The 12,467-nt window shown below is 43.7% G+C and overlaps 2 protein-coding genes across 3 annotated transcripts; both read right to left on the bottom strand.

The window, feature by feature from the left end:
* Positions 1-1,502: 1,502 nt before the first annotated feature.
* On the bottom strand, positions 1,503-2,401 carry LOC144713185 (uncharacterized). The gene is made up of 2 exons (XM_078587697.1): positions 1,897-2,401; positions 1,503-1,772 (listed from the first exon to the last, which is right to left on the bottom strand). Exons 1-2 carry the CDS (start codon positions 2,384-2,386, stop codon positions 1,699-1,701), a joined length of 564 nt encoding a protein of 187 aa, XP_078443823.1. The 5' UTR covers positions 2,387-2,401; the 3' UTR covers positions 1,503-1,698.
* Positions 2,402-4,424: 2,023 nt separating this feature from the next.
* LOC144713214 (putative clathrin assembly protein At5g57200) lies at positions 4,425-9,789 on the bottom strand. 2 transcript variants are annotated; one of them, XM_078587729.1, is made up of 15 exons: positions 9,509-9,789; positions 9,276-9,345; positions 8,916-9,013; positions 8,098-8,236; positions 7,853-7,980; positions 7,673-7,765; positions 7,530-7,580; positions 7,273-7,338; positions 7,137-7,202; positions 6,981-7,061; positions 6,750-6,830; positions 6,484-6,642; positions 6,315-6,393; positions 4,771-4,865; positions 4,425-4,681 (listed from the first exon to the last, which is right to left on the bottom strand). In XM_078587729.1, exons 1-15 carry the CDS (start codon positions 9,587-9,589, stop codon positions 4,559-4,561), a joined length of 1,410 nt encoding a protein of 469 aa, XP_078443855.1. In that variant the 5' UTR covers positions 9,590-9,789; the 3' UTR covers positions 4,425-4,558. The 2 variants fall into 2 exon arrangements, with proteins under 2 accessions (XP_078443855.1, XP_078443854.1); XM_078587728.1 differs by having other exon boundaries at positions 6,463-6,642; positions 9,509-9,780.
* Between the last annotated feature and the right edge of the window lie 2,678 nt (positions 9,790-12,467).

The raw sequence follows: 12,467 nt of genomic DNA on the forward strand, positions 1-12,467 counted from the left end.
CTCCAGATGCACATGTTCCTAAATATCTTGGTAGTGTGCCCTACATGTTCCCAGATATACTAGCATGATATGGAGCCCACATAAGTTAACCAAGGTGGATGATTCATGTTGGGGCTCAATTTGCGGAACGCTCCACTTGGTTTTATGGGCAATATGGCTGCACCACAAAGAGGTTGTATTTAAGGTAGGCGGTCTCAATGGGCGTCGTCTTGCATGATGTTCTGAGTTTATTTCATACTGGTATTGAAGAGGACCACTATGATCTGTTATTTTTTACATGTTTCATGTATATTATTCAATTCAGGTCTGATCCTCCCTATTTTTTCGAAGAAAAACGAGAGAGCGAGATTAGAGAGATATGATTAACGAGAAGAAAGAGAGGCGGAACAAGAGGGCCGAAGAGACGAGAGACGAGCAATGAGAGAGACAAAGAGAAAGATGAGCAAAGACAGATAGGAGAAAGATAAGGAAAATAGAGAAAGGGGCAATGAAAGAGAGAGATAAGATAGAACTGAGCAACAAAAGACAGATAAGAGAAAGATGAGCAATGAGAGACCAGGATGAGCAACGAAAAAGAGAAAAGAAAGATAAGCAAAAAGAGAGAAATGAGACAGCCATATGAGAGCAATGAGCAACGAGAGAGAAGAGAACCAGAAGAGAGAGAGAGAGAGATAAGAAGGAAATGAGCAATGATAATGAGAAAGAAATTAGATATAGATGAGCAGCGAGAGAGCAAGGAGAAATGAGAGAGAGAGATATGAAAGAGACGAGTCGCGTGATAGAGAGAGATGCAAGAAATATGAGAGAGAGAGAGAGAGATAAGAAAGAGAAGAGTAACACCATAAAGAGAGATGCAAGAGATGCGAAGGAGAGAGTATATTAATGATAGAGAAATAAGATATATATATATATATATGGAAGAGATGAGCAACGAGTTAGAGATGACGCATGAGAGAGAAATATAAGAAAGAGACGAGCAGAGAGAGAGAGAGACCACAAATGTGTAAGAGAAATAATAGTGAGATGCGCAAGGAGAGACGAGAAATGAGAGAGAGAGAGAGAGAGAGAGAAAAGAAAGAAATGAGCAACAATAGAGAGATGAGAAATCAGAGAAAGAGAAAGATAAGATAGAGATGAGCAATGAGAGAGAGATATGCGCAGGCAGAGATAGAGTGCGACGAGAGACGAATGAGACAAAGACACAAAAATGAGATAGAGAGAGAAAAGAGAGATGAGCAAGGAAAGAGACAGATGCCAGAAACTAGATAGAGAGAGATAAGACAGAGATGAGCAACTAGAGAGAGAAAAAAATCGAGAGTTGGGAAACAACAGAGAAAGATAGAGAGATGAGATCGAGAAAATTGAGATAGAGAGAGATAAGAAAGACAAACCAAAGAGAGGAGAGTTAAACGAGAGGATGGGGTAGAAAGAACCATCCCTATTCACATCTTCAAGAACGAAAGAAAGAACGCAGGTTTTCAGCAAGAACTTGGAAAAGATCATTGGAGAGCAACGAAGAAGATGATTAAGTGTATAATTAGTAATGATTACATAATAATGCGGACTTTAACAGATATTTACATGATACATCGTAAACAGAAGAACAAATTTATCAAGGACTGATTGAGCAGGAAGCGATCCAAACCAAGAATAATCCGCGATGACGGCTTCTCCTCCTTTCCATGTTCTATGTGCAATTTAAGAATCTTCATCCTCGGACAGCGCGATGGCCTCTTTGATCAGATTCTTCTCCGCAGGATCCGGCGATAAATCTGCACAAGGGGGAAAAAAAATCACAAACCTAAACCTAATCCCAACAACCGAATGTCGTAATTCGACAAAACAAATCGCGATTGAAACAAGCGAAATCAAACAAATTGGCGACAAAGCAAGTACCTTGGAGGTGGGCGGGGGAAGGCCAGCCTCTGGCAGTCCGGATCGAGAGAAATTCCTCCTCGGCCATGGCGCTGGACGCGGCGCCGAGGATTCCGACCAGGCCGCGGGAGCGCTTGCGAGGGGGTGGAACCCAGTAGGAAGAGCCGGGGATGAAGGGGAGCCAGTCGGGGGCTGCTCGGCGGACGACGATGCCATGGATGACGTCTTCCAAGCGCTTGGCAGCGGCAGATCTGGAAGCGCCGCCGCGGCCATCGATTTCTTCGTCGATCTCCAGCTCGAAGATCTCCGCGAGCTTGCCCGATCCGCCGGACCTTCCTCGGAGGTTGATCAGGCGCGAGCTCGGCGCCGGGGCGCGGTAGGGGAGCGGCGATTCCCCGATTAGGGCTCGCGCGACGGTCCGCGCCATGGCCGAGTTGAGAAGAGAAATTGGGACAGGTGGGGCAGGTATTTGTAGGCTCCTCCTGGGACAGGGAGGTGGCCTGTTCGTCATCCCCCAAAATTTACCCGCACTGAGCGTCCCGTCACGTCATTTTCCGTCCCGTTTCCGTCCTTTTTCCTTTCTGTTCGGTCTCGTTCCGTCACGTCATTTTCCGTCCCGTTTCCGTCCTTTTTCCTTTCTGTTCGGTCTCGTTCCGTCCCGTTCTATTCCGTCACAATGAGTCGTTCCGTTCCGTTCTATTCCGTCACAATGAGTCGTTCCGTTCCGTTCTATTCCGTCACAATGAGTCTCGTTCCGTCCCGTTCTATTCCGTCATAATGAGTCCCGTTCCGTCCCGTTCTATTCCGTCATAATGAGTCCCGTTCCGTCCCGTTCTATTCCGTCAAGATGAGTCCCGTTCTCTTCCGTCGCAATGAGTCTCGTTCCGTCCCGTTCTATTACGTCACAATGAGTCCCGTTCCGTCCCGTTCTCTTCCGTCGCAATGGGTCCCGTTCCGTCCCGTTCTATCCTCGATCCGTCCCGTCCCATTCAATCCCATCCTGTTCTCTCCCGTCCCGTCCCCGATTGGGTGAAAACTGGGACGGAAATTCGTCCGGGGACAAATACACGGGACAGAAATTCGTGCCGAGATGAACAGACGGGACGGTTTTCCTATCGTCGGACGAAAAAACCGTCGTCCAGAGGTCTCGGACGATGGACTGTAAGGGATGGACAAAAATCTGTCGGATTCCATTCCGACGGTTGATATCTTACTATGTGGCATTGCGTAATCAATTCCTTGACATTTTGCATCAAAGTTCATGTTTTTTTTAGGGCGCAAACTGACGCCGCCAAAAAGTAATTGCACATATGTCACTCCGCTTTCTCTCTCCTCCATATTTCCCAAAAAACTTGGAAAAGTATATTAAAAATGTTCAAAGTGATTTTTTTCCGTCTAGGATGAAGGACGGGACGGTTTTTCTCCAGATGGGACGAACCTGGCAAAGTCAGGACGCAGACGATTTTTTTCTTTAATGGATGAATCCCTGGACGGGACGGTTTGGATGAAGTTGAAATATCCGGACGTCAGATGCGACGATCTTCGGGAACTATAATCCCATCCTGTTCTCTCCCGTCCCGGCTCTTTCCATCCCTGACCCATTCTCTCCCATCCCGCCTCATTCAATCCCCATCCCATTCTGTCCGTCCCATCGCGTTCAATCCCATCCTGCTGTCCCATCCAGTCTCATTCCATCCCCACCCCATCTGATCAGGATGGACAGGAAGCAGCACACAAGGAATTGAAGAGGGCTATGATGTGATCCGCACTCGCTCCTACGAAACCCCTCCGCCCAGTCAACAATCAAGCCGGACAGGCCCAACAATCAAGCCGTCTTAAGCCACGTGAACGCGGGTGATTAGGGGCTTTTGACACATCAGAAGTCGTTCTGACATTTACCATCCTCAGCTCCTATGGTCACGGCTCCTTTTGCAGACGGCCATCCTTGCAATCAAGGACACTCTTCCATAAGCAATTGGTGTGCACCATCCCGCAATTGTATCGACGTTGCTCACCCTGCTGATTCTCTTATCATGTTCTTTATCTCTTTGATTCTCTTCTCGAACATGTTCAAGTCGAACTAAGATTATCATAGTTGAATTTAGAAGATAGACAACATATCAGGCCACAACAAATGAATGATTGACAACTTGTTACGGTCCACTAAACCCACGAGGGGCATTATCGTCTTTCTACATTCCCTTGATGTTTCCTTCTGGTTGGAGGGCAGGATATGAGTTATCAGGGTTGTTTCCTTCCAGTAGTATCTCTTTCTCTCCCTTGACGATGTCCACTCCGTCAAACCCTCTGGTGACGTCCACTCCGCCAGGGTTCACCCCGTCCTCGATACGATCCCGGCTGGGATCCTATCACAACTCCAGTAAACAGGATGGTGATTATAATTTGTCATTGTTCACTCTTTGACTCAGGAGTAGGGATTGTTGAGCAGCATGTTGACTTAACATATAATTTTCTTTATTAGTAACTGATCAAAACCACCTGTTGGAAGCGTCCCAGGCCCGGGGCAGTAGGCAGGGAAAATGCTCAGCTGGGTTGGAAGGGCAGTTTAAAAATTCAAACCGTACCACACAACGACAGCGCAACGGCCCAATGCCATGGACTGGTCTATTCCTAACCAGAACCTGTTTTTTACAGGGGGGGGAGGGTGGAGAAGGGGAAGGTGTTAGAGCAAGCTAGGAGTTGTCTTAGCAGGGAGGGAGACAAACAAAGGGTTGGATGTGGGAGCTGCCACTCCATTCACTCCGCCGTACAGGTCGTCGAGGAGATGCCAATCAAAGCTCCCGCCCTGAGGGGAAATATAAGAGAAGAGAGATAAGGAGAGAGAGATGGATGCATATAAGAGAGAGAGATAAGGGGATAGAGAGAGAGGGAGACCAGCTTGGTGCCGGTGAGGTTGCCACTGACAGGGGAGGAAGCAGAGAACAATGCGAGCTCCCACCCTGCAACGGGGTTTGGCTTCTTGTCCTCCTCTGTACGAAAGAAGAATCAGAATGGAATAAGAGATAGGGAGGAAGAGAGAGAAAGATAAAGATTTATGAAGAGATGAAGGAAGAGGAATATTGATGGAGAGATAGAGGAAGGAGTTAAGATGAATAGAAGATCGAGAAATAAGATAAGAAGTTTATGATAGAGATGATGGAGAAGAAGAGAAAAGATGATAGAGATGGAGAGGAAAAGGCAGAAGAAGGGGATGGACGAGGAAGGAGAAAAAAAGTAAGAGAGATGGGGGAGGAAAAAGATGACCCATTGAGAGAGAGATAGGTAGATGGAGAGAGAGAGAGAGACAGAAGAAAAAGAAGAGGAAGAAGAGAAAGTATTAGAGAGCAGGGAAGAGGAAATAGAGAAAAAGTATTATAGAGAGGGTAACAAAAAGAAGAGAAAGGAGAGAGAAAAGTATTAGAGAGCTGAGAGGAAAAAGAGAAAGAATGATAAAGAAAGAAGAAGCGGGAAAATACATTGATAGAGAGGAAGAAGAAAAATACTAATATTGAGCGGAAGAAGGAGAGAAAAGGAAATAGAGACGGGGAAGAAAAAGAAGAAGACAAAAGAAGAGGAAGAAGTTGAAGAAGAATAAGAAATAAGTAATAGCGAGGGGGAGAAAAAGAAAAAGACAGAGAGGGAGAAGAAGAATAAGAGGAAGAAGAGAAAAATTATTGGAGAGGAGGAAAAAAATAGAGGGCGAGGGAAGAGAAAAAAGAAGAAAAAAAAGAGAGAGGAAGAAGAAGAATAAGGAGAAAATGAGAAACAGGGAGAGAGAGGAAGAAGAATAATAAGGAGAAAATGAGAAACAGGGAGAGAGAGGAAGAAGAATAATAAGGAGAAAATGAGAAACAGGGAGAGAGAGGAAGAAGAATAATAAGGAGAAAATGAGAAACAGGGAGAGAGAGGAAAAATAATAGTAAGGAGAAAATGGGAAACAGGGAGAGAGAGGGAGAAGAATAAGGAGGAGAAAATGAGAAACAGGGAGAGAGAGCAAAAGTAATAACAAGGAGAAAATGAGAAACAGGGAGAGAGAGCAAAAGTAATAACAAGGAGAAAATGAGAAACAGGGAGAGAGAGGAAAAGTAATAACAAGGAGAAAATGAGAAACAGGGAGAGAGAGGAAAAAAAATAATAAGGAGAAAATGAGAAACAGGGAGAGAGAGAGAGAGGAAGAAGAATAATGAGAAAATAAGAAACAGGGAGAGAGAGGAAGATGAATAATAAGGATAAAATGAGAAACAGGGAGAAGATGAAGGCAGAGAGAGGAAAAAGATAGAGAGGGAAATAAGAGGAGGAATAAGATAGAGAGGGAAAAGAAGAAGAATGAGAACAAGGAGAAAAAAAGGGAAGAGAGGGAGAGAGAGGAAGACGACAAAGGGGGGATAGGGGAAGAAGAAGAAGAAGAATAAGGAAGATAGAGAGAGATATAAATTTACCAGGATGGGCAAAAGCCGAGGAATGAACAATGACCCTGGTCTTCATCTGGGTTGGCAGTGGCTTCAGGTCGCGCAGATCCTGGAAAAAGACAGAAGATATTAAATGATTCTCCTGAGAAGAACGCCAAAGAAAATATCACTGGCTCACCAGTAAATCTCCCGTCCTCACCGGTACAGGCAGCTTTGTGGCACGATCACCTTCTCCTCCCAGTGTTCCTTCTTCAAGCGGCAGCATCCTTGCTCTGGTATTGGCTGCAGTATCAAGGCCATTGTTTGCTGCAGAGTTCTCTAGTTTTTGAGAAAGACTTTTAGATTTATCCTCGTGCCCCTGAAGTTCCCAAAAGAAATAATTTTTTCGCAAATTACAGCTCATGAATCTTATGGTTGGGAACTATCGTTTTCATTATTATTTTTATGACATTGAAGTTTACTAACCAGTTTACTTTCAGAAACAGAACCCGCTGGAGGAGCTTCCCCTATGTATTCATCCATGATTTTCAGAAATGATGGCGGAGGCTGTCGAAAAGAACAGACAATATTTCTTCAGACGGTGGCATAAAAAATAAAACTTTGCTCCTTAAACGAGATAAAATTAAGAGGTACTCTAAAACAATTGAAAGTCATAAATTAATGGAACTGTTTTCTATTGGTGGGAAAGTATGGAACCTGTTTTAACTGAGGGAACTGAAAATTGCGACAGAGCTCCAGATTTTTGGCTAACTCGTAGAATTTTGAGAGACTTTCCACCTAAGTAGGAAATCCTGAGTATGAGCGAATTCCTGAGAGATTCATAAAAAATAATTTCTGAACAACTAACAGTACCTGAAGGCCAGCTTTTTTGTAGATGCAGAGGGCTCTCATAGCATCATTCCTTGACATACCAAAGAACTGAAAATGGTAAATATTAGAAAAATGGTGGTAGTAGAGAAAATACCGGCACACACACAGCCAAACTTACCAAATCTACTAGGTTGATAATTCCGTCGCTGATAGCACAATAGATTTTGTAACTTTCCTTCACCAACTGCACAATATTTTAATACTTGTTGGTTAGACAACCACACAACTATAAAAGCTACCAAACAGATGACGTAGACAGATACCTAATGAAAGAACACAGAAGTTGCATAAACTTTCTATGATAAAATTTCTCATTCCCCAAATCCAAGATAAAAAAAAAAGATAAAACAAAAGAAAAAACAAACAGGATCTTACCAAAGCTAAAGCATACTGGATGAGCTGGTTTCTATATGCTGATATTTCAGACTACAAGAAAAATGAGGAATCAGAAACATAAATAGGAGGGAATGTACTTCTGGCACGAGAAAAAAGAAAAACCATGCCGGACTCTATACTACCTGACACCCAGTAAGACGGAAAAGAAGCTGCTGTAGAGAAGGAAGTTTCGTCAGGAGTTCATCACAAGGCATTAATCTCATCCTGCTGTGAGCCTAGAAAGAAACCCCAAAAAGGATTATAATGAGCTCAAGAGATTAATAAATAAAATTAGACAATAATCCGTAGGCAGACTTCTCCACCTTGGCAGACCCAGACGAAGAGTTGATCAATGACTCAGTTTCAACGTCAAATTTTAAGGTACTTAAACATTCAAGACGTTCCTCTAGAAAGAGGGCATATGCTGACACCCAGGAAGAACACTCCCTAGCTGCAGAGGGGTAAAAAGAATCATAAAAGGAAGCCAAGATCATTGGAAAATCTAGTGGAATGCAGATCCGGAAATAAATGATTTTTTCATGCATGATCTAAGCGACATAAAAATTACCAAGAGGGGAAGAATTGTCCGTGAAGTTAAATGAGTGGAAAATATGTCTTCGATGAGCATAGTTCATAAGTTCTTCCCTGAAAGTCTGGTCTCCGTTCCTCAAACTTCTGTGAATAATGATTAATATCTTCAAGGCAACCTGCGAGAAACAGGAATATTAGAGCGATGCTATCACCGTGCTCGTCTTCTTCTGTGAGGAAAAGTAATTTTCTCGAGAAAAAATGAATAATAATGCAATTTACAAAACATGGGAACGCTCTAAAATGAACGATCATACAAATAAATATTAGGTGACTTGGAAAAAAGTTATTCAAATAGGATGAATAACTTCTTCATAAAACTAAGACATCTGGGGTTAACATAATGATAGAGTACTGATAGGGACTCATCAAAGAAAACCCACTCAATGAGCCTCAGGCAACGACCGAGTCATGGGCAGGAAAATAACCAATTCTTGAACAGCCTTAGGATTATAAATACTCCATTGTTTTTCTTCAATAAAAAATGGATCCCCCTTTGTAAGTTTATTAGAAACACTTTTCATGAATGGCTATTCAGTGTATTCTTGGCACAAGTATCTGTATCCGTCTGTCATGAAGACAAGAACTCCCAATTCCGAAGTTCTTGAAGCCTAGGCCATTCTAACTCCACATATTCTTCTTCTCTCCTCCTATCTTCCTCTTATTTTTCTAGAATTTCATCGGATATCCATGTGGATCATAACACATAGCAGAAACGATTTGTATAGAACCAGATAACGATGAGATTTTTTTATAATAATTAAATTAAAAATCAAAAAGGTGGGAAACGCAACGAACCGTCCAACTATGGGTCTTGGCTAACCTCCTTGCAAGCTTATGAACACAGTAAGCCACATCAGATGGAGGCCGAACTGAAGATGTGGCAGCCAAAATTTCTGAAACGAGATGTAAAAGAAAATTAAGAAACCTCAGAAAACAAGAAAAAATTGAAAAAAAAATCGAAGAAAACTACAATCAAAGGTTGAAAAGATGAACACCTATTTTCAACAAAGGATCAAATATAAAAAAACCCAAAACTTCGGGCCACACACACAATCCCTTCGATGTCACAATCCAATCCACAGTACAGTAGGATTCCGAATAGAGATCAAACAAAACAAGACCAAAACTCAAGAATTTGGAGAGAGTCTTGCTCACTTCTGATACACCGCTCTTTCGGAAGCGATTCGGCGTGCCTGGTGGCCTTCACGATGGCAACATCGATATCCTACGGAACATGCAGAGCAAGATAAAGCAACAAAACGAGGCCTTCACTCCAATCACGGGCGCGACACAATACAAGAGATAATGACAGACATTGAACACAAACGGAGGGAGAGGTAGAGAAAGAGAGAGATTCGGATCTTCGTAGAATCGATGGAATTACTGACTTTGAACTCGCTGACGATCTTTGCACGGCCAATCAGAGCAGAATCCTTGATCGCATGGTAGACCTTTCGCCAGGCCTTCATCGTGGAGACCACGACTCTCAAGCGGCAGTGACAATCGCGATCACCTCGGCGGAGAGCAGGAAGAAGAACTGAGAGCAGGGGAGGAAGAACTGAGAAGAACACCTCCTCTCTTCTATTCCTAACTACCTCACTCTCTCTCTCTCTCTCTCTCTCTCTCTCTCGTTGTCTCTCTCACTCTCTCTCTTCTATCTCTCTCTTGTCTCTCTCACTCTCTCTCTTCTATCTCTCTCTTGTCTCTCTCACTATCTCTCTTCTATCTCTCTCTTGTCTCTCTCACTATCTCTCTTCTATCTCTCTCTTGTCTCTCTCACTCTCTCTCTTCTATCTCTCTCTGTCTCTATCTGTCTCTCTCTGACTTTCTCTCTTTTCCTGTCTCTCTCACTCTCTCTTCTATCTCTCTGTCTCTCGCACTCTCTCTCTTGTCTCTCTCACTCTCTCTCTTCTATCTCTCTCTTGTCTCTCTCACTCTCTCTCTTCTATCTCTCTCTGTCTCTATCTGTCTCTCTCTGACTTTCTCTCTTTTCCTGTCTCTCTCACTCTATCGGTCTCTCCCTGTATCTCTCTCACTAACTCTTTCTCGGTCTCTCCCTGTATCTCTCTCACTAACTCTTTCTCGGTCTCTCCCTGTATCTCTCTCACTAACTCTCTCTCTGTCTCTCCCTGTATCTCTCTCACTAACTCTCTCTCGTCTCTCCCTGTATCTCTCTCACTAACTCTCTCTCTGTCTCTCTCTCACTCACTCTCCCTCTGTCTCTCTCTCTGTCTCTCTCTCTATCTCTCTCTGACTCTCTTTGTCTCTCTCCTCTTCTCTGTGTCTGTCTCTCTCCTCTCTCTCTCTTCTCTCTTCTCTCTTCTCTCATTGTCTCTCTCCTCTTCTCTGTAAGTCTGTGTCTTTGTCTCTCTCCTCTCTCTCTCTTCTCTTCTCTCATTGTCTCTCTCCTCTTCTCTGTGAGTCTGTGTCTTTGTCTCTCTCCTCTCTCTCTTCTCTTCTCTCATTGTCTCTCTCCTCTTCTCTGTGAGTCTGTGTCTTTGTCTCTCTCCTCTCTCTGTGTCTTTGTTTCTCTCTTTTCTCTCTCTCTTCTCTTCTCTCATTGTCTCTCTCCTCTTCTCTGTGAGTCTGTGTCTTTGTCTCTCTCCTCTCTCTCTTCTCTTCTCTCATTGTCTCTCTCCTCTTCTCTGTGAGTCTGTGTCTTTGTCTCTCTCCTCTCTCTGTGTCTTTGTTTCTCTCTTTTCTCTCTCTCTTCTCTTCTCTCATTGTCTCTCTCCTCTTCTCTCTGTGTCTTTGTCTCTCTCCTCTCTCTGTGTCTTTGTTTCTCTCTTTTCTCTCTCTCTTCTCTCATTGTCTCTCTTATCTTCTCTGTGTCTTTATTTCTCTCTTTTCTCTCTTTTCTCTTCTCTCATTGTCTCTCTTATCTTCTCTGTATCTTTGTTTCTCTCTTTTCTCTTCTCTCATTGTCTCTCTTATCTTCTCTGTGTGTCTTTGTTTCTCTCTTCTCTGTCTTTATCTCTCTTTTTTCTCTCTCCTCTCTCTTCTCTCTCTGTCTCTCTCTCTCTCTCTTATATCTTCCTCTCTCTCCCTTCTCTCTTCTCTTTCTCTGCCTCTCCTTTCTCTCTCCTCTCTCTCCTCTCTCTCCTCTCTTCTCTCTCTGCCTCTATCTCTCTTTATCTCTCTTATATGTCCCTCTCTCTCCTCTTCTCTCTTCTCTTTCACTGTCTCTCCTTTCTCCTCTCTCTCTCTCTGCCTCTATCTCTCTTTCTCCCTTATATGTCCCTCTATCTCTCCTCTTCTCTTTCTCTGTCTCTCCTTTCTCTCTCCTCTCCCCTCTCTCTCCTCCCTCTTCTCCTCATAACTCCCTCTCTCTCTCTCTCTCTCTCTCTCTCTCTCTCTCTCTCTTTTCTCTTCTCTTTCTGTCTCTCCTTTCTCTCTCCTTTCTCTTCTCTCTCTACCTCTATCTCTCTCTCTCTCTCTCTTATATGTCCCTCTCTCTCTCCTCTCTCTGCCTCTCTCTCTTATGTCCCTCTCTCTCTCCTCTTCTCTTTCTCGTCTCTCATTTCTCTCTCCTCTCTCTATCTTCTCGATCTGCCTCTCTCTCTCTTCTCTCTTCTCTTTCTCTGTCTCTCATTTCTCTCTTCTCTCTCTCTTGAATGTCCCCCTCTCTCTGCCTCTATCTCTCTTTTATATGTCCCTCTCTCCCTGCCTCTATCTATCGCTCTCTCTTATATGTCCCTCTCTCTCTGCCTCTATCTCTCTCTCTCTCTTATATGTCCCTCTCTCTCTGCCTCTATCTCTCTCTCTCTCTCTTATATGTCCCTCTCTCGCCTCTTCTCTCTTCTCTTTCTGTGTCTCTCCTTTCTCTCTCCTCTCTCCTCTCTCCTCTCTCTTCTCTCTCTGTCTCTCTGTCTCCTCTCTCTTCTCTTTCTGCCTCTATCTCTCTCTGTCTCTTATATCTCCCTCTCTCTCCTCTCTCTTCTCTTTCTGCCTCTATCTCTCTCTCTCTTATATCTCCCTCTCTCTCCTCTCTCTTCTCTTTCTGCCTCTCTCTCTCTCTCTCTTATATCTCCCTCTCTCTCCTCTCTCTTCTCTTTCTGCCTCTATCTCTCTCTCTCTTATATCTCCCTCTCTCTCTTCTCTTCTCTTTCTCTGTCTCTCCTTTCTCTTCTCTCTCTGCCTCTCTCTCTCTCTCTTATATCTTCCTCTCTGTCTTCTCTTCTTTCTCTGTCCTCTTTAATTTCTCTGTGTGTCTCTCTTCTATATCTCTATGCCTCTCTCCTCTGTCTTCTCTTTCTCTCTCTCCTTTCTCTCTCCTCTATTTTTCTCTTTCTCTGTATCTCTCTCCTTCTCGCTCCTCTATCTTCTCTTCTCATGTCTCTCTATCTC

Source organism: Wolffia australiana, chromosome 15 (assembly GCF_029677425.1).
Source record: "Wolffia australiana isolate 7733 chromosome 15, ASM2967742v1".
NCBI classification, from domain to species: Eukaryota; Viridiplantae; Streptophyta; class Magnoliopsida; order Alismatales; family Araceae; genus Wolffia; species Wolffia australiana.